This window comes from Vidua chalybeata, chromosome 4 (genome assembly GCF_026979565.1).
Source record: "Vidua chalybeata isolate OUT-0048 chromosome 4, bVidCha1 merged haplotype, whole genome shotgun sequence".
In the NCBI taxonomy this organism is placed as follows: domain Eukaryota; kingdom Metazoa; phylum Chordata; class Aves; order Passeriformes; family Viduidae; genus Vidua; species Vidua chalybeata.
In genome coordinates this window covers 59,973,329-59,998,122 of record NC_071533.1, presented here as the reverse complement: position 1 = coordinate 59,998,122, position 24,794 = coordinate 59,973,329, and the positions used below count along the sequence as shown (strand labels likewise).

General features: G+C 41.2%; 1 protein-coding gene across 3 annotated transcripts; it reads right to left on the bottom strand.

Moving 5' to 3' along the window:
- Window positions 1–57: 57 nt before the first annotated feature.
- NSG1 (neuronal vesicle trafficking associated 1) lies at window positions 58–23,137 on the bottom strand. 3 transcript variants are annotated; one of them, XM_053940266.1, is made up of 5 exons: window positions 22,917–23,137; window positions 22,356–22,510; window positions 18,563–18,679; window positions 7,935–8,045; window positions 58–2,737 (listed from the first exon to the last, which is right to left on the bottom strand). In XM_053940266.1, exons 2-5 carry the CDS (start codon window positions 22,482–22,484, stop codon window positions 2,537–2,539), a joined length of 558 nt encoding a protein of 185 aa, XP_053796241.1. In that variant the 5' UTR covers window positions 22,485–22,510; window positions 22,917–23,137; the 3' UTR covers window positions 58–2,536. The 3 variants fall into 3 exon arrangements, with proteins under 3 accessions (XP_053796241.1, XP_053796240.1, XP_053796242.1); XM_053940265.1 differs by having other exon boundaries at window positions 22,356–22,507; XM_053940267.1 differs by lacking the exon at window positions 7,935–8,045 and having other exon boundaries at window positions 22,356–22,507.
- Between the last annotated feature and the right edge of the window lie 1,657 nt (window positions 23,138–24,794).

Below are 24,794 nucleotides of genomic sequence, written 5' to 3'. Positions count from 1 at the left end.
TGCAAAGTCCAGCTCCCATCCCAGAGCAAGAGAAATCTGTTACTGTGCAAAAGCATCTACGCTGTCTCAGGCGTTTATTTCATCACACCACTTCAGTACACAGTGATCACTTTGCACATAAATGACCTTTACTTGTAATCCTTTGAAACTATTGTCTCAGAAATCAGCTTGATCTAATGGTACTAATAATGATAAGGAGTCAACAAAAGAGCTTTTACTTGTAAGTGAAAAGAGAGAATACAACACAAACAGGTTGTGCAATGAAACAGATGTTCTGGGATGCTGAAATAAAGCCAAAGGATAGACAATTAAAGTCAAACTCCTCAAAGTACTAAGCCTGGGAGCAATTTGTTAACTAAAAAAAGTCTCAAAACCAAGTGTAGATAAGACTCAATAAACTCCCTCCTGATAAATCAGACAGAAAATGGTTTTGACTTCAAGAAGCATAAACAGTCTGTTTCTCCAAAATCATAAGGCTTTTTTTATTTTTTAATTTTTATTGTTTATTGTTACGAGGAGAAAAAGAAGTTGTTTCTCATCAGTGTTTACTTTTGCATTAAAGTTTTTATTGTCCTAAATTTAAGAGGAGGAGATGTATCATGAATCATTTCTATTTAGAACAGTCTTGGGAAACAGACCTTTCCATCCTGTAAAATCTGAATGTCCTCTATAAGTATGTTGATATGAAATGTGTGTGTTTTCCTATCTCTCTTCTGAAATGTATATTTCTATACATTTTATGCAACAGGTAGCATCATTCTTATTCTTTACTATGCACAGAGTGAAAATGTCAAAAGTTACATGTGGATCAATTACATTCAATAAAGCAGATGCCTGTTAGAAAATGCAAACATGGTATGTTTTAAAGATCTTAACATAAGCTTGGTATTTTTAATTGCAATGAAAAATTTGGCACATAGTTTATTGCTTCTTAGGCATTCCACATGCCATAATGACTTAATAAAAAGCCTTTTACAGCTGCACTCTGTAATGCACATTTCCTATCAAATTTAGAGCACTGAGTCATAATGGTTATTTTTACTGTATTGGGATGACAGGCTTCTGCTGGAGAAAAACAGAAGTAGAGCTGACCACATTTGTTCTACTACAGATGTTGAGAAACAGCCTATACTGATGTTTTCCCTTAATTTTTGTACAGACTCTAACAAAAAAAGGAACTTTTGACATGTCCACTCTACCTTGTCCCATTCAAGTTACATGAATAAAAAGGCAACTTGCTGGCCCAGATGCTTCACACACTTTTGTATGTTAAATTAATAAGATGTCTTTTTATAATGTATATTTAAGATTTATAATAAAAATGAAAACATGGTTTCACACAAAGAATAGGTAAGTTTGTAATTGCAATGGAACTTTAACGTGCATCCACAATACTATGTTCTTCTACGTCTTTTCCCCTCCCAAGCCATACACAAACAGTTCTACTCTTCACTCTGTTTCACATGGAGCTTTAACAGCCAGTTGTGGTATCTAACAAGCTACTGTTTCAGTTGTGATGCTCCATGTTTTAAAAAGTATCAAACTGCAAACCATACATAAACAGAAAGCTCTTTCTAACTAATAGAAAGGGAAAATGTGAATGTAATACAGGAGAAAATTTAGACATATTACTCTTTCAGCTGTATCCAACAAATGACATAGTGGACTACATGTACTGTGAATAGGCTTTCTGCCTCCTTAGTATGATCAAAAGATGTCATTTTTCATTAGAACATTCTGAACTGTATATTTTTTACACTATCCTCAACACCCACCACTAAAACTGCCTGTGTTTTTCCATAAGTCTATCTAGTTCGTGTTTCAGTGCACATCCTTACCAAGATGCTAAAGCCACAGTGGAAATGCAGTTAAATCCTGCTGACAGCAATAAGAAAACATTGAGCATGCCTTGTTGCAGAGAACTTCATTATCACTTACAAAAACAGTAAAGGAAACGTAAGGAAAAATGCGACCTGACAGTTTCTTTCTCCATACAAGTCATTACATTATGCCCCGGTGTCAGTGCTATCATTCTTGCTTGAGCCCAAACTAAACATTACTTACAGCTTTCAGCTAAACAAGAGATCACTCTAGTTATGGCTGGGGTGTTTCAGTTTGCAAAATGACAAAGAATTCAAAAACTTAATTAATTAAGTATCTGTTCAGATAACAGAATGCATGATTTATCTATAATCCAAGCCCTGAAAATCCAGTGACAAATCTATCAGTATCCAATAAACTGCAAGAACATATCTAACATTGGAATTTTTTTTTTAACATTGAAAATGGTGTCAAAGCTCTACAGCAATGCTGATATGCACCTGGGGTTATGCCCATGAATGTTCTGCAGCAAATTTTTGTTTTCAGTTTTTTTCTTTTTTTTTTTTCTTTTTGCAAAGCAGTATCAGCAAACAGAAGCAGTTATACCATAAACATGAGTAACCTCTAAATTATCCATAATTATATTTAATGAAAAGTTCCTTGAAGTCCCTTAGTTACCTTCAAATGACATAGTTTTAATAATTAGCTTATCATCCTAAGCTGATTTCTCAGCAGCTTCAGTCTCCTGTTCAGACAGTTTCTCTTCTGACAGTACTGTCATCCACGGGGACACGGAGCGCGTGATGGTTTGTTTGGCCAGGTTGTAGTGGTTTATGACTGTGTAAAATTTCCCTCGAGCGCTGGAGTCTTGTTCAGAGTAGTAGTTTTCCAACCCAGCTGGAATGCATTGATTATTCTGAAAAGAAAATCCATTGCTTAGATTTCAGATACAGCCCCCCCCAATACATACACATGAAGTAGATTAGGGTTTTTTCTTTTCTCCTTTTCCTTTTAGTCTAAGCCAAGAGTCACTCTCAGTAAGTCAAGATGCAACATACATCAATTAACTACAGTATAGTCCTACTGTGTTCAAAAGGTTCTTCCCTGCAATCCTTAAACTACTCATGCATTTGCCAGGAAGACCAATCTGGGTTTATATGCCAGAATAATTAACATACAAGAAATGTGCTTGCCTAGAATTATTTTGAAAAAGTATTTAGTCTCCAGTTCCAGCCACATTTTGCTGTTTATTCCTGCCCACCAAATTCCAAATGTTTGATTTACAATTACAGCTGTCTGTATCATACTCTTAGATTAACTTCAGGCAATTTGCCCTGGTGTTTGCAGTCTGAGGGACAGAAATTAATATAGATATATTGGTGCCAATGTACGAACAGTTTTACAGCCCAGTAGCTCACACATTATAGGGAAAACTCTGTGGGTGGCCAAGCATATGTGCAAGTGTTTACACACATACAAAATACTTCACTCATTGTCAGAAAGACATAGCCAACAGGAGGCTTTTAAAAAGCTCTCTGGAGCTGTGAGACTACATTATTTCATTTCCCAAGACTGTAGGAGAAGTAAATACAACCTGCTAGATGCTCAGAGCTTTGGAAAGTGAAATAGATAATTTAGAGAGTAAAATAAGTCAAATCCATTTTGCTGTCATCTTAAAAGCCAAAGTGAATGTGCCTGTGCAGTGTGTTTTTCGCAGGTATCATCCAGGAACTCTTCCAGTCACAGTGCAGGAAGAGCCTACAGAGCAGCTCGTCGCACCAAATAAAGAAGTTATTTAGGCATATACTGTGACCTCCAGGCTTTGCCCCAGAAGGTCTTGGGGTCTCTCTGCAGGTCCTCTTGCCACACTGGCTAGTCCAGGCAGTCTTGCCTGATACTTGAACATGTTAGGGCAGTCACCTGAGCAACTGAATTGACTCTTTTAAGCTGGATGTAGCTGCAGCTTGTGGAAAAATTCATTTAGTCATTTCTACTCTGGCTGTTTTGAAAAGAAATAGGGTATTCAGACTTCTTGCTTCCAGCACCAGAGGACTAAAATTTATAATGCTACAGCACAGCAGCTTTGAACTGCTACTGTTCTACTCAGCAAACAAAATTTTATATTGGGAATTTCTAAGCAGAAAAACACATGCAAAAATTCCATGGGTTTTAGGACCAGATTCTACCTTCAAAGTGTCCACATTTACTTCTGAGTTGACTTTTGTCCATGTCAAAAAAAAAAAAAAAAAAAAGGCATAAATAACCACGAGTAACAACTGTTTCAAATTGTAAAGCAAAAGATGGGTGAAGATCCAGCAGTCTCGGCTTATTACAAAATTTGCCTCCTAAAAAGGAAAAAAATCATCAAAAGCTATGAAAGAAGAAAGGAATACTTGCCTAAACAAGAGGCCCACAGATAGCCTTAGAACCTGTCTGCCCCTGACAATTCAATCACTGGCACATGTGATGGCTCAAAGATGCCTCGCTGTCACAAGACTGACAGTCCCCCCACAGTCAGCACCTCACTGGCTCAGACCCACGTGTGTGGCAGAAGCCTCAAAGCATGTCAGACTCACAGGAGTGCCCAGAGTTTCCATGGCCACCCTGGTTCCCTTTTCTGTAATCTTCTGTCAAGGCAGCAGCTGGGGCAATTCTCCCTCCCAGTTTTGTTGAAGTAGCACCACAAAGCAGATGGGAGTTAACCCTGGCTAAACAGCACCCGTGTCAGTTCAGCACTGTAAGTCAACAGAGACTTTCCCATGCTCATAGTCAATGTGTTTGCCACCTGCAAGACTGGGACCTAGATTTGTAAAAACATAATCCAGGAATATGGAACAGAGCTATTTGATATGCATATTCATATACATAAACCATGTCATCTTCTGGAAGTATTATCCATGTTTTATCTGGGATAACTGACACTACTGATGTGATAAAATGACTAAGAAGCACATAGACACAGACATATGTGTAGTGATTATTTCACTCAGTCATGGGATGTAATCACAATTCTAAATATTTAAAGTGGGGAAGGGAACACAATCCATTGAATTAATGAAATCTGCCAAGGAAATTCAAGCAAATATAATTATTAGAGCTGAAGGCAAGCCAAGATTACTGACAGTCTGAAAAAAAAGCTGCAGAATCCTATGTTGCCTTCAGAAGCAATTTGCTTTGTAGCAGGCAAAAATGACTCAGTAATGTTTTTTGGTTTCTTTTTTTTTGGGGGGGGCTTGTAGTCACAAACATGCAAGACATCTGACCGGAAGAGCCTAAAGAAACAGACATCAGTTTCCCTCTTGACTGCATTTTTGCTCCTGGGATTTCATGCTTCTAGAAGAAATGGGAAAACAACCTCCCTTTTTACTCATTGCCCCTTGTGTACTGCCTAAGGAGAGCCCCTTGGATTAGTTCCCAGTCAAGCAAGCCATGCAGCTCTCAGTGACTGAGTGATGGGAGCTGCTGCTGATTCTTACCCTGCCACTTTCAGCTATGTAGAACATTTATTTCCATCCTTTTTATTTGTTTCTGTGGTTCCCAGGTGAGAGAAGAAAGAAGGCCATGAGGAGAAACTGGGATGCTCCACCGTGACTTGCCAGTCTTTTTTTTCCCACAACTCTTCTATTTTGGAAATTAATTACAGGTTATGGCCTTTGATGGCAGAGAAAACCCTGGTTGCCAGTCTGTATCTGGTTGAGTTAAGATGGTTCCTTTTGTTCCTTTGACATGAAGACCCTGGTGGAATTCACTTATAAATAAGATCTTCTGCCACATTAACTTTGCTGGGTCAGTAATTCCAAATTTAACAGATGATGGTGTGGTCTTCAATGCACTGAAATGACTTTGTTGTACTGTCCACAAGTCTGTCAGAATGCAGGTGCTTTGGCAACAAAAGGCAAGGGGTAACAGATATGGTACAGCACATACTGAAACCCTGGGGAAATTCTTCAGGATGCAAGTGCACTCAGGTTTTTGTGGTGAGTCTCACCAGTAGGTTCTGATGAGTGCTCCAAAGAAGCAATCTGCACAGCAGCAGTACTAAGGCTGTCTCAGCTTAAGCAAGCACAGAAATAAGACTGCTGTACAAAGGAAAATGAGCACCTTTTTAAGCACACCTTCATGCCCTGGAGGCGTAGTACAGCAGAAACCTTTGGAACTGCTCCATGTATGAGAGCATCAAAGCAGAGAAGAGTGAGTCTGACTCAGAGCTGTAGTTAGCTGAGCCTTTATGTAGAGATTCCTGCAGCACCAGGCTTCCTGAGGCAGGCACACCTTTGCCCTTAACCAGGAAATCACATCAGCATCTAAAGCCTGGGAACATCCAGGCCAGATAATGTTGTTGAGTCCACCTGAAACATGAAGCCAGTCCTCAGAGACACTGGTCACAAGGTGACAGCCTTCATGTGTCCTAAGATATCTGTGTCAAGCTATGCCATCACATATCATGGACTCTCCCAAAAAAAAGTAATTTTAACAGTGTCATTTGCCAACATCCTTATCCTGGAGAACTCTTCCTTAAAAGAGGTACATTACCAAAGATGCTCTGTCTCCTGGCATTATGCCATCAAGCAGCTGGAAACAAAAAACCAGCTCCAAGGAAACCACCAGGAAAGTAACCATTATGTAGCCCTGTGCATGTGTTGCACTTTATGAACAGAACATGAGCTATGGGACATTGTGCCTAACTTCTGTTCCAAACACAGGACCTGAAAAGAGAAACACAACCAGACTCTGCTCCCAGGGCAACTGAAATATAGCTCAGAAAATGTTCTTTCCTTAAATATTTGTGATACTGGTAAGAAAAGCCACAAGAAGCCAGAAAGCTCAGCTCAAAGGAGAGAACAACTTGGTGTGAGAGGAGGCAGAAGCAGGAGGCTGTTGCTAGACTCACACAGGTACATGTCACTGGCTGTTCCTGTCAAGTCAGGATCACATCAAGACAGCTTGAAAGGAACTTAACAGTCCATATTCCAAACTGCTCAATGCCAAGAGAAAGCTTAGGGGGAAAAAAGGCCTAGTGTCCCCTGAGACACAAACACAGGGGTTTCAGTGCCTGAGGCAACACAAAAAGCCAACAGCAGAACCAAAAGCTCGATCTCCTGAGTTACAGCCAAGTATTCTAACCACAGTATCTTTTGCCCTTGAACAAAGGGGAAGCAGTAACCAACTGAACGCCTGAACCTAAATTAATCCAAAAGGGCATCACTGATTATAATTTTGAACTAGATTCTTGTAAGATATTTATGTGCTTGAAGTGACAGATAAAATCCTGAACAGGATTGTTGAGGAGTGCTGAGGCAGCCATCCCATCTTGAATCCTTTTGAAGTTTGCACTGGGTACCCATTTGATTTATTACATGACTAAATATTATTTAAAAAATTAAAGGGAAGAATGCCATTATCACTGCTACTTTTCTTACCTTATTACAGCCAAGTTCAACTGCTAAATTTACAACTGGGAAGTCAATGTTACTTTCCTGACTTTCAGCCCAGGTCATAGCGAAGGAGCCAGCACCACCATCTCACACAAATAAAGTGAGCCCAGCCTCCTTTTGGTTAGAACCAGTATTTTTTACAATAAATGTGTTTTCTCTTTTTTTGGCATCACTTTTGGCAGTAGGGCTCGGAGGTCACTGTTCTAGAACAAGAAGTTCTTAGTACAAAAATAACCGTGAAGTAACTCTACTACTCTTAATGAGAACATCACTCTACTTTTTCTTTGACGCATATTCCAGATTTTTTTTTCTCCACTTTTTATCATTTTCTCATTTCCTAAGACACAGTAATTTGGAGGAACATGCAACATTAAACCATATGACCCATAAATGAGGGCTTTGTCCAGACAACAGCAGGTGAAGTTAGAGAGACACCAGTGTTTAGACTTTTGCTATATTTTCAATGTTTAAAGCATTAGCAAAATAGCACTATTAATATTGTAGAATAGTATAACTTACATTATAAATCACAAAGCAAAAGCATAGCAGGAAGCACACTAACCTATGTAAAGAAACATCAAATCTATGCAATACAGCATGCCTTAATCAAGGTTATGCCTAAAACAACACAGAATATTACATACTCTACTGTTTTTCTAGAATGGGTATACAGTTTACCTTGAAAACAAATCCTTCTGGACAGGTATGATCATACTTGTAAACCTTGTAGACTACCAGAAATACAACACACGTTAAGAATGCAAGGGCAAAAAGGACCAGCACAGTTACCTGTAAAGAAAAATAAAACATGCTTATGGTTAGTAATGCACTGCTTATTCTATTGCTGCTTGTTACTGCAGGCAGCAGAATTCAGCTGTGAATGCACTTTACAGTAAAATCAAGAAAAGGATAAAATCAGCTGCTTAATTATTGAGGGAGAACAGAGAAGCAGCACGTAAGTGCTCCTACCCTGCCCTTCCAGAAGAAAGAGGATCACCTGGGCAGTGGCCTGTTGCCTGTGTACTGCAAGGCTTTTTTTTGTAGCATTTCTGTTCAAGGCACGTGAGGCCAGGACACACCAAGGTAGCCTGTGTCTGCTGTTTTTTCAGTATGTGGATGATGTAAGTCCAAGTCTAGTTTATGTCAGCTCCTAAGCATGTTTGTTTTCCCTATGCCTGTCCAAGAATAGAGTCAGGTGATAAGTTAGCACAGGTGTCATCCAGAGGTGACTTGCATGGCATGGACAAAGTAATGTCTACCCTCTCTTGTTAGGATTAGAGGTCATTGCACCTGCTCTGAACTTAGGGATAGTTACACCAGTAGTCTGCATTCTTGGTTGTTCAATACTCCTTACTTTATAGGTTGAAACAGTACTACTTCATCACACAGAGTCTGTACAGGAGTAGTTGACTGCCAGATCCATAAGGAAATACCCCATGTTCAGCACTGGGCTGGCCTCCAGGAGTTGTGTGGCACCTCTTTCCACAGTGCTCACAGAGAAGCCATTACACGCAGCCTTACATGGCTTTTCACCATGTCCTTCAGTACCTCTCTGCCCCTGAGCTTGGGCTGCAGAGAAGTCCAAGACACACCTTAAGACAAACCTGAAATCAGTGTCAGGACCAAGCTAACGTTTCCCAGGTAAAAACTCTGAGCAGCTGGAGAGCAGCAGCCTTCTGGTGTATCACAAGACAGAATTACATCACCCGTTGACAAGAGAAAGCACAAAATTTTGTCCAGCAGTTACAGTACAAAGCTCTCTTAATTCAGACACATTTTTGTGGAAGTTGTGAGCTGAGCAAATAGCTTTCATTACCTGGGAAAGTATCCCAGATATGTGTTTTTATTATTCTAAAACTTCTACTGATAGACAAATTAGTAGGTCATAGAGACTACATGGTAAGTGATTGAGATGAATTTTCTTTTGGCAAGTTAGAAAGAAGCAGGCATGTGCTACAGTATGAGAAACAGTAATAAAGAGAAACAAACATGATTATATGATTAATTTTTTAAAACAAAGCATAATATGATCTAAATTTAAAGTGAGATGAGTAAACCAGCTATATACACCTCCTGAAAAATGAATTTAGGCATATCAAGGTCAATTAATTGAAACAAGAATAATCTGGTATTTGAAAAAGCCAAAACAACAAAAAATTGTAGCTTAGCCTCTTGGTAAAAACAACCACCATACACTCCCCTTTTGATAAACCTCTGAACTAAGAGAGTTTGCAACAGTGCAAGCTGTGTGTGGCATTGGTGTTAGGACATTTCAGGACAACAATAAACTTAAGGGACTTCTCATCCTGTGAAAGCAAATCTCATCATAGGCAGACAACAGCAAGTGCTGTATTTCCTGGCTGAAACAAGGCTGGGTGCTGTGTGTTGCTGAAGCCAAGGATTTAAAAAGGATTTTTGATAGAAAGAAAATAAGCAAAAAAAGGGAAGGCTGAAGTAGAGGCAAGGAGAACTGCAGATCGAAAAGTAATTTAGCAGCAGAAATATAGATATTAATGTAACAATAACAGCTGAAATGAGACATGGATCAACATGTCCAGCTTGTCAACAGTCACTGGAGTACAAAAAGAAAAAAGCAGTATTCTTAATTAACCTCTGAAAACATCACACTGACAACAATTTCCATATCTAATTAGCCTTTCTCCAAGTTTATTACTTGTTTGCACACACAAAAATTAACATGGATAGCTCACTGTGTCTTGTCAACAACATTCTTACATCTCCCATGCCTCAGTATGTCCTGCATGAATCCAAGAGACAAAGTACATTTTCACCTTCCTTTCTGGTCACTCTCTGTGGCCCAGTTTAGTAACAACCAATGTAACACACACAGGTTCCCATTCCTGGCCCAGCTGTGCCCTAGCTCAGCCCTTCCAATTGTTTTTTTATCAGGCTTCTGATTCCACACAGCCTTCAGCAAAAGCTGCTCCCTTTAGGAACACTGGCCTGGGACATGGGACATGGGCATCAGGCAGAACTGCTGTGGCACACATCAACTCAGCTCATATTTGTCTCCACCACAGATAGGAGCTAAGAGTTTAAAATGTTTTGAAAAATATATTTGAAAAATATTCTATAAAAGTATTTTAACCATGTTTCCTGGCCCTTCTAGTAGAAGCCAGTAGTAGAATTGTAATGTTATTTCCCAGCTGTAACCATTCTGACCTATAGATGAGGTCTCAGGAACACACTAACAAGCTGTTTTATAATTGAGACTAAATGTTAAGACAGCAAGAAAAAACTGTATTTCCACAATCACTGCAGGATCACTCTACAAATCTTCAAAACTGCTCTGAGAAGTCACTATTCTAAAAGAATGTAAAAGGCCAGTGTTGTGTTGATTGCTGGAGCCTGGCAAGTTGCAGAGCCATGGCCTCGGGTGATGCCACTGTTTTCAGTGGCAGTGTGGAGCTGGGAGTTCTCACTGCTTGTACAAGTTCTTCCATTGCCACACAGTAAGCCACGAGAAGAGTCCTCAGGGGTCCTGCTTCAAAAATATCACAGAATTTTTCTCTCTCACTTACTGTATTTCCTAATGTTACTAATTTTGGTATTAACATGTAAATTTTTACTCTCATTATCTCCAGTGATTTGCAATCACACTCCATTTGCAAATCCCTAATCAAGTAAGCTCTTGTCTCCTTCCTGTTAGGAGAGAAGCTCCCTTCTCTTACCACCCTTCAGGATAAAGTAACTTCTATTTAAAGACAGCTGCAGATGAAAACAGCACAGACAGAATCTAGCAATGGAGTTCTTTCCAAGGTGATTGCCATCACCTGTTAATCCAATCCACTTCTCCCTTTTAAACTGAAAACCCTTTTCTTTCTTCTAATAGCCATTTTTATTCATTCTCATAAATAACCCACCACTGATGGCCCACATGGACCACTTCTGAACCTGAGGCAGTCAGCTTCTCTCCCTGCACTAACACAGCGCAACCCTACCTCTGTGCCTTCTCTTCCCAGATGCTTTTCAGAAATAGAAGCATGAAAAAAGAGAAGGCATCAAGCAGCTCTTCAGACCATAAGCAACCCCAAAGCTGTCATTGTATTGCTTTCTTCCACAGCAACTTTGCACACTCGCTATAAACTAAAAGTTATTTTCTTCTTCTTACCAACATACTACTCACAACTTGCCCTTTTCCTCAGGCAGGAGCAGCTGCCATGCACGGACAACTATTTCCCTTCTTCTGGAAGGAAATCTTGAATCTCCTTTTTTGTGGTAGCCAGCTGGCAATGCAGGACCCCACACAGTACCTTCACAAGCAGAACTCTTGTGATCATTCACTGCCATGTACATCCTGCAGAACTCCAAGGTGACTGTCACACCTCAAGAGTGATGGGCTTTTAAAATACTTTTCTTGAAGTAACTAAAAGATAGGACAAACAACCATTTCTTTTAACTAGGAATTCAAAGTGTGATTTTGCTTTCATCTTGAGTGTGACATTTAAAGTTAGTTTTAAGGGGATTTGGCAGCAAAATGAAGCAAACAGAGAAGATGACAAGATATTATGTATGTGGCAGATTTTTTAATAGATTGTAAGTGACAAGCAGAAGAAGGACAACGTCTAGCCAGAAGCCATTAGAGTAATCGAAATGAGAGATGACTAATGAATGAACTAAGCATACCCAGAGCAAAAAACCTGTCTTCAGACTCTGTAAGCAGTTAGCTGAACAAATGAAACTCACCTTATCTGACAACTACACTATCATGTAAACAGCTTGTGATAAGGTCTTTACGATAAGATCTAGTAGATCTTCCCCATCAGTCCATGCTACTTTGCCTCAACTGTGAAAGACTGCAAGCCATATTTTCTTTGCCTGGCTACTGCAGTCTCCTCTTTCCTCACTCCACTAATGTTTATTTAGACTCCCTTTTTAATCAAGCTGGAATACTACAGCAAAATTCATCAACTGTACTAACAATGTCTGCTTCTCTTCACACCCTTTCCTGGTTATATTTCAAGGCATGCACAAGTCTACCCATTTTGCTCCTCTCAGCTCCATCCATTGTGCTGTTTATTTTATTCCACTGTCCCACTAAAGCCTGGGTATGAGTCATTTCTCCTCTGCCTTCACTTCTACTTGTCTAATCCTTTCTCTTGCCTGAGATTCTTTCATTAAGCCACTCATATTGTGCTGTTCTGCACCACACCTTCCTTCATGCTTTTTCTTCTGTCAGCACACAAACCCATGTAGAAGCATTCCTTTTATTAGAAAAACTAACAACATATGCAATGATTTTCACTGCTCAGTCACTGGCTCTTGGTCACATCTCCTCTCTGCTCCACATCTATGCATTACCTATTTCAACTGCAGCCTCTTGGGAACACAACTTTCATTTCTGATAGGTTTGTGAAGTGCAAGGCACAGACTTGTTGCCAGCACTGAACAAGAAGAGTGAAAACATACACTTACAGGGCACCTTTCATAGGAAATTATTTAGAGCCAATTAATGTTTTGCTCACCAGTAAAATGCAGAGACCTTTGGGGTAAAATACAGCAACTCTGTACAACTACTCAGGACAGGAAATTAAGATTATTGCTATCCAATTTAAACTACAAGAGAATTTTAGGCAGATGGCCTGTAATTATAACAGATTGTGTCTGGCTACATCCCACAGACAAAATTTCATAAAACATTGCATTGACTTTCTTGCTAATGGCCATGACCTCCATTTCACCTCTCTCCACTAAAATCCTGCATCTCCAGCTACACAATGCCCTCTACCAGCACGTTAGAGAGCACAAAAATCAGCTTTCCACTTATCACTGCTTCTGCAAAATGATGTCCTTGTTTGCTATTACCTCACCTTGTCTGTGGATATTTAAATGAAAAACATGTCTGAAACAATACACTCAAAGATTAAGAAATGTTAAGAAATGGGAAATGGCAATGTGAAAGAAAAAAGGAACATTTGATTCGTATTCATTTACACAGCAATGCAGATTACACAGAAGACCCTGGTGCTGTGCCCTGTACTTGCTGTGGGAATATACAGGATGACCTACGACTCCAAAAGACAACCAGGTGCCTTGTTTCAGAAGAGTATTTCTAACATTACATGTCATGTTTAGCTGTATGAGTGGTATCCATCTACTGAACTCAACTTCTTCACCACAACATTCCCATCACAACTCTGTGCTCTAAGAGGATGATAGTTTGGGGGCAGATTGTACAGAAAAAGCGGTAGAAATCAAAACACTGTCCCTCTCAAATAGAAATGACAAAGAGGAGAGAACTGTCTTGGATGCTTATCTGGAGATGACTGGGAGTAGCAGCAAAAAATGTAAAAAAAGCAGGCAGATTCATGAGGACAGTAAGAGAAAAGAAGCTACAGAACCAGAGCTTATTAACAGCAACAGTGCAAGACAACAGGACCACTCTGCAAGGGAATTGATTAATGAAACCTGAGGGACACACTGCTACACAAAAACAGGTTAACAAGGCACTGGCCTTGAGATCCTAGAACTCAGCTTAACTCAGCTGTTCACAGCAATGTTCCTGTCATCTTCTATCACACAGCACCATATATTGTATTTCTTAACAACAGGGATCTGAGGAAGCAGTTCAAGAAACCCTGTGGCACCAAGATAAGAACCTTACTACCTTCTCATACAAACCCAGAAGATACTACTGAGGCCAGGAAAAAGGCTGCATAATGTTATTACAGAAGAGGAAAGGTTATTTAAGTGATGCATCTGGAGAGATCCAAAACATCATCTGTGTCACCTGTGTGACTGGTTCTGTTCCAGTAAATGGATTTCTAATGGAGACAGTGGCAGAGGACACCTGACTTATAGCAGGGGAGCTGTGTTAATCATCCACTCTACTTAAATCTTCCAGCTCTGACTATACAAATCCTTTCAACCAAAAATTTAGCAGGAGGATTGTCAATGTCATATCAGAGAATATCAAACATTAAAAAAAGGAAAAGTGACAGTTGCCATGCAATGCCATTACTTGCATCAATTATTTTAAAATAATTGTTACATTGAAAGAACCACCTCCTTTATTTTTCTTATTTGAAGTAGTAATGAAAAAATGTAAAGCCTGCCAAACACTTATACTTGTGAGAAACTTCAATCCTGTGAGTAGTTCCACTGGAGAAACAGAACTACTAATGACAGTAAGTACCTGTCACTCTTCCAGCACTAAGTGACAGACACAGAATCTACTTAAGGAAGTGATACCTGTACAGGAATCAGTTGAGAACTGCTCTTAAAAGACTTTTAAAGTGGGAGCAAAGAGCTACTCAACACACAAAGTAATCACACAGCAGCAAAGAGAGAACTGTTTTCCTTGCTTCTGATTATTTTTGCAGCAATAATAATCACTGGCATTACTAAGAAGAGGTACAAAATTGCTGAGGCAGAAACATGTTTGAAGGATGCCCCTTTTAAGATAGAAAAACGCCCTGAACAGTTATGGTGCATATATTTTGGCAGTCTTGGAAGTGACCAGGTAAAACTGCGAGAACTGATCTTGAAGTTTCAATTCCTCTTCCATAACTTCATGCAGACATTGCATCAGCTGCTTGCTACTTGATAGGACACAGTTTGCATGGTCTTAGCACAGAGATAAGCTTGAGGCTTTGGCTCTGCAGTTAGATGTATGCAGAAATGTCAAGGATAAAGTCAGAAGAACTGAACTGCCTTTGAACAGACACCAAAGGCTGAAGGCATATCACAGCTTGGGTTCATTTAAGGGCTTGAAATTTATTATGAAAAATCAGTGATTGCTTTTAAAGTACCTCTAAATGTTCTTTATTGAGGTTTACTCAAAGACAGAAAAAAAAAAAAAGGCATGCTTTGCTACAACAGATTTTTTTAATTGTTGTGTTTGTACACAACTGCCAGCTGTAGCCCAATGAGTGGGAGCCAGAGTAGACATCCCACCACAAAATCCAACTGGAGGTTGTAAAAACACTGCTCTGTCATTGGGGGAGGCAAAGGTTTGGCCTTGGGTAACTCACACCATCAATTTTCTTCTGCCCTAACTTTCTCCTATGTCCTGGTTCATAAGAATCCTTTGTTCTCTGTAGAATGGACAATTTACAAGAGAAAAAAAATCTGCCTTGTTCAAAGTTGCTTTCCAGATGTGAAGAACCAACTCCCCACATCAGCCTACACTGTTCAAATAACAAAAGCAAGACTTCTGTTTCTCAATGGGAAATGATCTTAAGTGAAAAAAATCACATCTTCCTTGGTGTGGCTAGTGCCATAAAAATAAATTAAGACAACAGGGTTCTCAGAATCAGGAAATCTTCGCATTCTTTTGAGAGATTCTGATTTGAATTCAGACTGTGGCTTCATAGAGGAAAATTATACTTGCAGTTTTCTTTGAAAACATTCTCAGCTCTGTTATAATAACTCTGGTAATGTGAATTGAATGCAGAAAAATACATTTTATAATAGATTATTTACCAGGTGCTAAAACATCAAATTATCTACATGACATACGCACATGGTGGAATGACTTCATTTGTTATAATGTGTAATTTGTTATAATGTGTAACTTCTCAAGAACAACTTTAGATGGTCTGCACTGCTGAATCCCAAAAATGCAATCTGCTTTGTCATTATTTAAGAAGTACATCCTAGAATAGACATGTGAATTATTTGTAAATATGACTGACTGACTTTATTTTTAGCACAACACTTGGGCTGTGTCTTGTGGCAAGCTTGTGCATTGGTGATGTACCATACTGAAGTCATTAAAATGGCATCTGAAAGTTTTTTCATGAACACAAGCCAAAGTCAATATCTCACCAGTTAAATAATGCATTTCATAATTACAACAAATATTTAATTTTCAAACAAATATCTTTTTGCTCTCTCAGAATCAACAGCAGAAGTTAACGTGATGGTTCACAATTAATAAGGACCCAGGAGAAAACCTCACACAATCAGTACTTTTCATCTACATATTTATGAATTGTTTTCAACTATTCATGTAATATTTACTACTGGGAGTGGTGAATACAATAGTCATCCCACTGGAGAGCTAGTCAGTTTTCTTTAAAACGTTGCAAGCAGCATAATTCAATACTAGAATTGTTATAAAGAGATTAAGGGACATTTTTAGGACCTTAATGTTCTGCATGAACATTGTTTTCAATTAACTGAACCAAAATTTTCCTAACTGATCAATCCCCATACTCTTCTTTGGAAATCTAGACTTACAGTCACAATGTGAATCACCCTGCAATTCTCAAGAGATAGCAAATCCTACAGAAACCTCTCTGTGATGCAGTAGTTACCTAGCAGCAAAACCTAGCAACCCTGTAGTATGAGATTAATCCCAGAGCGATCATCATAAAGTAATATCAAAGGATGTTTTATTTAAGTATGCCATCCAAAAGTATATAAAAATGCAATGCAAAAATCTTCAGGCTTTTAGCTGTTCAGCTACACAAATTAGAAAAGACTACCTAACAGCACAACAAGCTATTTGTTTTCAGCAAGGTCTCATTTGCTCAGCTCTCCCAACAAAGACAGACAAACCCCCCCAGGTTTACAAAAGGATGCACAAGCCTTTTAAACGTGACTAAGATATTCAAAACCTTTCCTTAGCTACAATTTAATGTTCCAACAAATAAATCCCTTAGGCCCTACTGCTAAACCATAAGTTCAAAGTTCTTCAGGTATAGGCTCTGCTCAACTGCTTGGAACCAAAGTTCTGTCACGGCATTCAAACTAAAAATTGCCTCTCCTTTCTCCTCTACAACACAGTAAGCATTTTCCAATCACCTTAGTGTGACCAGGACACGCACAGAGACAGTCAGACATAAGCTCTCCTTGTTCTGAGCTGTCCATTTGTATTTACCCTACCCTCACCTGAGAGGAAGGGGATTACTCTCAAGGACTGGTACCATGGTGCCAGGAGGATAAAGAGAGATTGTGAGTCAGGATGTAGCATTTTCCCTGAGGAATGGGATGTCCTTGTCCCAAACCAAGGAACAGGAAAAGCTGGAACTAGGTTTCTTACCTCCTTAGTAAAACCCTACCACACCCCATAACATCTCTTCTTGGCTGTCTGGGGCGGTTCCCAACTCAGCTGACTGGAACCTACATGCTTCACTGTATGGCTGAAGACCAGGTGAATGACACTTAAAACATTTGTCGCAGCAACACTCTGCAAAGTTCCTTTCCAAATACAGTCTAATCCCTCCTTGAGCCTTCACTTTGTTTGTTTAGCATGCTCTGATTCCACTGAGAGCTGCATATACACTTCTGAAAGTCAGCTTGGGCCTGGGCAGCTTTTAGAGCACTGCTCAGGCAGAACAGTACCAAAATCTCTGCGTGTGCCCTAAAACTCCTATCATGCAGACAGAGTTTAGAACTGTGCAGTAGAAAGAGAATCCACACCTTTACTGAAACTCTGTATTTTCCCCTCATACTGAATGTTAGGCTTTCCAAAGGTATTTGTACTTGTGCACTGCAGAGTGTGGATGCCTACTGCTTAAAAATGCTTTGGTATCCTTGGGTAAGATGCCAAATTAGAAGCACTGAAAACCTGCAGTCTTACTGTTAGAAGGATAGGGGAGCATGAGCTGAAGTGCCAACTTTCCTGCTTTGCTTTAATTACACAGAGCAAGAAAAACTTTCCTCTAGGGGGAAGGGAGAAAGGATATTCAAGCCTTGCATCAGTTAAGCCCTCAGGTTTCCTATGGGACTGCTGAAGGGAGTAGTAAGGGTGTGGACACAATCTGAGTCAGATTCTTTCTGAACTGTCATGTGACAGTAATAGGCATCACCACACTGTAAGATTATATGGACCAGGAAAACTGATAGGAAGGTGCTCTGGTATATATCCCTGGGTTGCCAAGTCATATATATAACTATAAAAAATACATAATGGACTATGACAGTGCTTTCAAGAGAATGGTTTGGCCACAGTGATAAATAAGAAGCCAAAAAGAAAATAAATGTTCTGGTGGTTCTTGTCCTTCAACACAAACAGGATCTTTATCCATGCCATGAGCACTCCCCGTGTGCAGCCCACACACACCCTGGCAAGCCACATTCTGGAGCCCACACACTGACAGAAACACCTTTGGAATTCATCTGCCAGTGAGGGATTACAACCAATAAGGCTGCAAGATTTGATTTTGTTTCTAATTGTTAAATATTGAACTATTGTAACATTGAATTAATTTTTCTCATGTCCAGCTAGATCCAAAACAGGCACTCTGTTATAGCCAGTTCTGACTACAATCAGCAATTGATTTTAAGCACTTCTGCTAACACAGCTGACATTAACATCTTCACATAGCACTGCTTACCTTAAATCTTTCTGAAACCCCTTCAGTGATGCTGATTGTGAATTCAGCTATTTTAGGAGTACGGAACTTTCCCTTCTTGCGATCAGGTTCATATTCTGTTTTTGTTTTGACCACAACCTTTAAGAAAAAGAATGAATCACAAAACTGTCAACTAAAGCTGGCCACAAAAACCTTAATTATTCTTTAACTCTTCTTTTACCTGCTTACAAGCACATCTAGCACCATATCTTTCCCCTCCCCACTTTGTGTAATTCTTGGTTGAAGGTGCTAAATTATTATTTTTTCCAGTATATGAATCATCAACTAACTTACCTCTTAAAGTGGTGTTGATGGACCTACAGCAAGACTTGTTATGCAACAGTTTCATAAAGGTTCCATTTTTTCATCTGTAGTGATACTGTGCTCTTATACTAGGCAAGGATAGGTCAAATGCAAATCATGGACCTTCCTACTTTGTATAGTTTGAAAATAGCCACCTCCATTTGCTTCAGGAAATTCCATTAATGGGATTTCAAACTGGACACCAGCAGAAGATTATTGAAGAGTACCCATAAAAATCTTGCAGATGATGATACCATGTTCTTTGATGGCAGGATTTTGAGTTAAAAAAAAAAAAAAGTGAAATAACCCATGTAGTCTGGTTGCTATTCACCATGTGATAGACTATGGCCTTTGGCACTCTTATTTTTAACATCTAATTTCTGAATTATCAGCTGCAAGCAGCAAGATGCACACAAACCCTTGTGTTAATGAGATTTCTTCAAACACCCAAGGCTCTTCAGTTTATTCCTTGCTATGAACTACTGCCCCAAGCTACACAATTTAGCACCTTACCCATATTCCCAAAATACTCATTATGTCAGTCGTATCTCTAGTGTTCTCCTAGGCATTCTAATCATACAAAATTTTCACATACCTAACCTATTTGCCTCATTTTTGCCTTCTGCATTTTTCAGGAACTTTTTCCAAGTATTATTCTCTAGCTAGGGTACAGTTTATTGTAGTGATGGTGCTATTACAATTTGCTCAATTTCCTCTGTTTTCCAAGGAATAAATATCTACTCTTTTAGATTTCTGAAAATCAAATTCTGTCTTTAGCACAGCCCACGGTATTAATAGCAAATACATTAATCACAGAAAGGCCTGGGTTGGAAGGGACCTTGAAGATTATCTTGTTCCTACCCCATGCCCCAAGGTAGGGACCCCTTCCACTAGACCAGGCTGCTCAGAGCTCCATCCAACCTGGCCTTGAACACCTCCGGGGATGGGGCATCCTCAGCTTCTCTGGGCCCTGTGCCAGGGCCTCAGCACCCTCACACTAAACCTACTCTCCATTTAAAGCCATTCCCCCTTGTCCTGTTACTACATCCCCTTGTAAGCAGTCTCTCTCCATCTTTCTGAAATTAAGATGGTGCCACTTCAGGTAGCCAGACACTGAAATTACAAGCTTTGGGTTCCCTTATTCTCACTTCCCTGAGTGGTACCCAGAATGTGTAACTGTACCTAGATTCGGTACCATGAAGTTTACTAGACACTTCCACAGTATTACACATACTTGTTCAGGACATAGGTTTAAAACCTACTTGCCTATTTTCAGCTACAATTAGTAAGATAGTAATATACTATTTAACTTTATAGCTGCCCAACAGCATCATGGAAGTTAACCACCTGATGATTTCTGGAATGCTTTTTAACATCTTAGTTCCCTTCCTCCCCCCTTTATGTTACATAATCTCAGGCAACTCAAATCACATTCAGCTGACACTGAATGTACAGTTCTAACTGCTTGGTTATGTAATGTCTTCTTTTGTTTAACATATCTAAATATGAATTTAAATCACTTCATCCCTTTAATTTAGAAACTGTCAAAATCATCAAATCCTTAGCACTGTAGTCACTACTGTTAAAGAAGTTATGCTTCGCTGCCATGCTGGAGCCTTGCAAGTGGATAATAAGCATAGATACATGAAGTATGTATTCCTATTCATTATACATGAGTGTCTGCATACTTCAGAATTTGATCTGTGTCAATCTTTTCTTAATACTGTTTCTTTTTTTCATATCAGTTGCTCTGCTCCTGCCTTTGAGTCTCTAACAACCAGTAAAGAGACACTGACATGACTAACCAGTTACAGAAGAACACCAGCAGGACCAATAAATTTAATTTTCCCCCTCTATGTCTGCAAAAGGAGAAGAAAGCTAATATACAATTGGACAGTGGAAAGAAGAAGAATCAATCAAATTTTTATTTAAGTTTCTAGCTCAGCTGGACATTTGCTTTCATTCAAGGCAAATGCCATCCAGGTGGGAGGAGTTCTGCCCCATTCTAGTAGGAGCGAACGGGCTGGCACAGAACCCCCTGGGTTCACCACAGAGGCTCTGCTCAGGTTAAAGCTATTACCATGCAGATCCCTCATTCAGACTTCTGCTTAGCAGTGCAGGAACAGAACAAATTCCTTTGGTCATTGGTCCTTGGTAATCGGTTCTATCCAGTCACCAGTTGGAAGATGTATCAGACACTGTAAGACTTAGCTTGTTCTGAAGCCTTAGGGTGTGATTTTGTCCTCAGTTACAAGATTTACACCCATGTAACTGAGGGCATAAAATGGACCCTCAGGCTCCTGAACAGCTGTTATGGCTTATTGTATTTATGCCTGCCAACTGGTCACCACAAACACAGAATGGTGTTGATAGCAATTAAAATGGAGGTCACACATTTATTTGTATTGCCTACAAGCAACACTCTACCGAGGAAAATTTTACAAGCTAAAACTCTTTACCCTAAGTAAAGATGTAAATTTTTTTGAGGTTTGAGGAATGTGTAGCTATCAGTTTAACTAGAAGTAGAATTCAGCTTGTGGAAGACACAAGGCCAAAAATAAAAACTGTAGGAAGACCACAAAGCTTTTTATTAGCCGATGCATGTGGGAAATTACAAGTAGGAATCCTATTAAAACAGGATACTTAAAACCCTGAAAAAATCCTACTCCTGTGTGCCTCACATGTAGTAGCACTTGCTGAAATCTTTATTTTGAGGACAATAAACATATTTACAGGCTGTCATATCACCTTTCTAAATCTTTAAGATTAATTCCCTAATAATCAAGGCATTTAATGAGGAATGCAGGAAGCATGTTTCCCTTCCAACCTGTAAGCAGCTCACTGGACTGCCCCCTTTTAGCTACAGAGGATATCTGAATCACCTATTCGGAGGGTTTTGAACAAAAAAAATTGCCAAGGAGAAAACTCAATGACCTGTTCTCATCCCATTATTTCAGCTTGTCTGGGGTTAGCATTAGTTTCTGACTGAAGCACAAAAGGAAAATGGAAGTGCTTCTCTGTTGCTAGTATGCCCATGCCCACCTTACAGAGAAATAAGGCAGGGCTCTATTCCCCCATCAGGGGGGCATTTTCTGGACAGAGAAAATTCGTATTATTCACACACAATACACAGGACCTTCTAGGTGGAAGAAAGAAAGATACAGAATAGGAAGGGTTATGACAATACAGCACAGAGAAGCTTGCATTTGTATCGTATATGTTTCCTATAGCAGCACTGAAATCTCTACATGCTCATTGCTAACATTTCACACTGATTTTTAATGCAAATCGCCCTTAATGGATTTTCATGAGCTTAGCTGTTTGGATTTTTCCTTAGAGGGAACTAGCATGCCTTGAAATACCCCATATTTCTTGTTGTTCCTAAGCTGCTCTCCACCCATAACCTATTCTTTTGTTGTTTGCCAGAGATTTGGGTGTGATTCTCCAGGGTGGAAACTGAAGCCTACTGTACCTTATCAGGAGGTGGGAACTGGAGCTGATTGACATCCAGGGGTGTGATCAGGGGGATGGTGTCAAATCCATCCTCCAAAAGGGGCTGCTTTGTGCTCTTCTCGCTGAAATTATTCCCCAGTTTCACCATTCTTCCAGGGTAGAGGGATTTTTCTGCTGGCACACACAGGGACACACGCAAAGAAATGCAAAATATCAGAAACCAGACCTTTTCCCAGCCCTCGGGGTACCCGAAATACCTTCTGGAAAAAAAAACAAAAAAAAAAACAACCGTGGTGGTCGCTATGACTCGGTTAGCTACTGGCGTTCTGGGAAGTACGAACGACGACCAGAGCTTCTACTATCAAAATTCACAAAACCCTAACCCACACAAAGCAGCACCCCAAATCCCCGACACGTCAGCCTGGTGCGAGCGATGCCCGCCGGCGCAGCCCGGTGCGGCATCGCCCGCAGCCCGGGGATGCGGAGGGCTCGGGAGCCCCATCCCCGGCGCCGCCGCTGCCCTCGCCCCCTCCCCGCCCCGGGCTCCCCTCGCAGGGCAGGGGCCGCGCTCGCCACTCACCGCCGCGGCTGCCGGCCCTGGCTCGGGGCGCGTCGTTCCGCCGCGGCCGCGCAGCGATGGCGGAGCGGGGGGCGAGGCGGCGGCTCTCCCTCCGCGGGTGGCTCGGGGCGGCCGCAGCGCCGGGGCCGTGACGCAGCCGCCGCCTGGCTGAGGCAGCTCTGGAGCAGCAGCACAAAGGGGCCCCGCGGGGACGAGCGGGCGCGGCTCCCCCCAGCCGGCGATGGCGCAGCGGCAGCAGGTGGAGGGGGCGGCGCGTCCCGCCCGGCCGCCGCCCGCCGCGCCCCTCCGCAGGCGGGGCCGCGCCGCGCCGAGCCCTGCGCTAGCGGGGCCGGGAGCCGCCGCCCTGCCGGGCTCGGCGCTGCTCGTGCCGGGCACGGCGAGCCCCGGCGGCCCCGGCGAGGGCAGCGGCGGCGGTTCGGGCGGGGAAGCTGCGCTGAGCGAGGCGGCGGCGAGGGGCCCCGGCCTCGTGTTCCCCGCCGGCGGCCGCCTGAGCCGGGGCGAGCTCTGCCCCGCCGGCTCCGCTCGCTCCGCTCGCTCCTGCGGGCAGGGAGGGGCGTGCGGTCAGCACGGCGGGAGCCCGGCCCGCGCCCGCTCTGCAACGCGGGGGACGCGAGCACTCGGGCCGGCAGCCGCGTCACTCCAGGGCAAAGGCGTATTGCGGAGCCTGCAGCCGACAGAGAGAGGACATCTTACAGCTCGGCTGGCTCCGGGCGGAAAAATCCCAGAGTGATTCGTATTCACTGCGCTGTCTCCTATAACCCAAGGCAACCAGCATGCTCCTCTTGTAGTCTTGCAGGTGCATTGCTTCTCAGCCAGTGGAGGAAAGCGCTGTGGGCGATGCAACAAGTGCCTGGGATGGTAGGCAGCTCTGAGACAGCAGAGGCAGACAGGTGCTCAGCCTAGAGCCAGTTTCATGCTTCAAAACCAGCCAACCTCTTCTCACAGGTGCCAGCATGAGCAGCCTCTTTGTGTGGTTTGTTCCAGTTGCTCAATCCAACACGCATCCCGTTTTCCTGAGATCAATGGTCTGTAATGCCAAAGGCCCTTTCTGTCTGTGGCACAAAGCAAGTCGTGTCTCCAGCTATGGATTATCCTGTCTATCTCATTTATTTCTCCCATCAGTGTTCTGTCCTGAGTAAATAAAGTGTAAAATAAGCTTGTCTTACCTGAGTAACATTTCATAAATCATACGTGCGTGTGTTAAGTAGAAGGAAAAGGGTTTCATTTTATATAGAAAATTGCACCTGTGAGTGGAAATGAAGGACTTTTTCAGAAAGCAAGAAACACTTGAATTATTTAATTTTTTCAAAGCCCTTATCTTACAAGTGTTCTTGAACAGAACAGATTAATAACCCACAGAAGGATGAGTGTAATCCATTCATTTGTATGTGAAGCCAAAGTCATTCAGAATCCAAATGACATCAAAAGTCCAAGTGATGATCAGAAATGTATTTGACAGCATACTACAGGGAGCCCAAATAACACAGCAAATGGTTTAACAAATTGACTGACTAGATTCTTTCATCTCTAGCTTTTGTGAATTTATATTTGAGCCCTATTGGCTGAAGATTGTCAAAAGCTTAGGGCAATTGTGTATTAAGTGTGTGCCTGAGGAAGTGTCAGTATTGGATTAAGATGAATGGATTTAAGTTCCCCAGCTGGCTGGTGAGGTATTTTTTTAGTTATGTAGCATGTGCACAGGTTACTCTGTTTTAGTGTCTGTTGTAGAGAAAAGGAGAAATTTGGATAGCCTTTTTACAGAGGGAGTTATTCTCTTTGCCACTATGCTTTTCTTTAATGGTATCTGCTTTTTAGGAACTTACACTAACTAGTGTTACCTGGTTCTCTAGTCTTTCAGAAAAAATATTTTTGTTAAGC

Bases quoted from the DNA above. Each gene is read 5' to 3' on its own strand.
- NSG1 (XM_053940266.1), bottom strand. From the start codon at position 22,484: ATGGTGAAACTGGGGAATAATTTCAGCGAGAAGAGCACAAAGCAGCCC. The intron at 8,046-18,562 runs GTAAGCAGTGCT...TTTTCTTTACAG, and splicing joins GGGTTTCAGAAAGATTTAAG to GTAACTGTGCTGGTCCTTTT. The intron at 2,738-7,934 runs GTAAACTGTATA...TTTTCTTTTCAG, and splicing joins CAGAAGGATTTGTTTTCAAG to AATAATCAATGCATTCCAGC.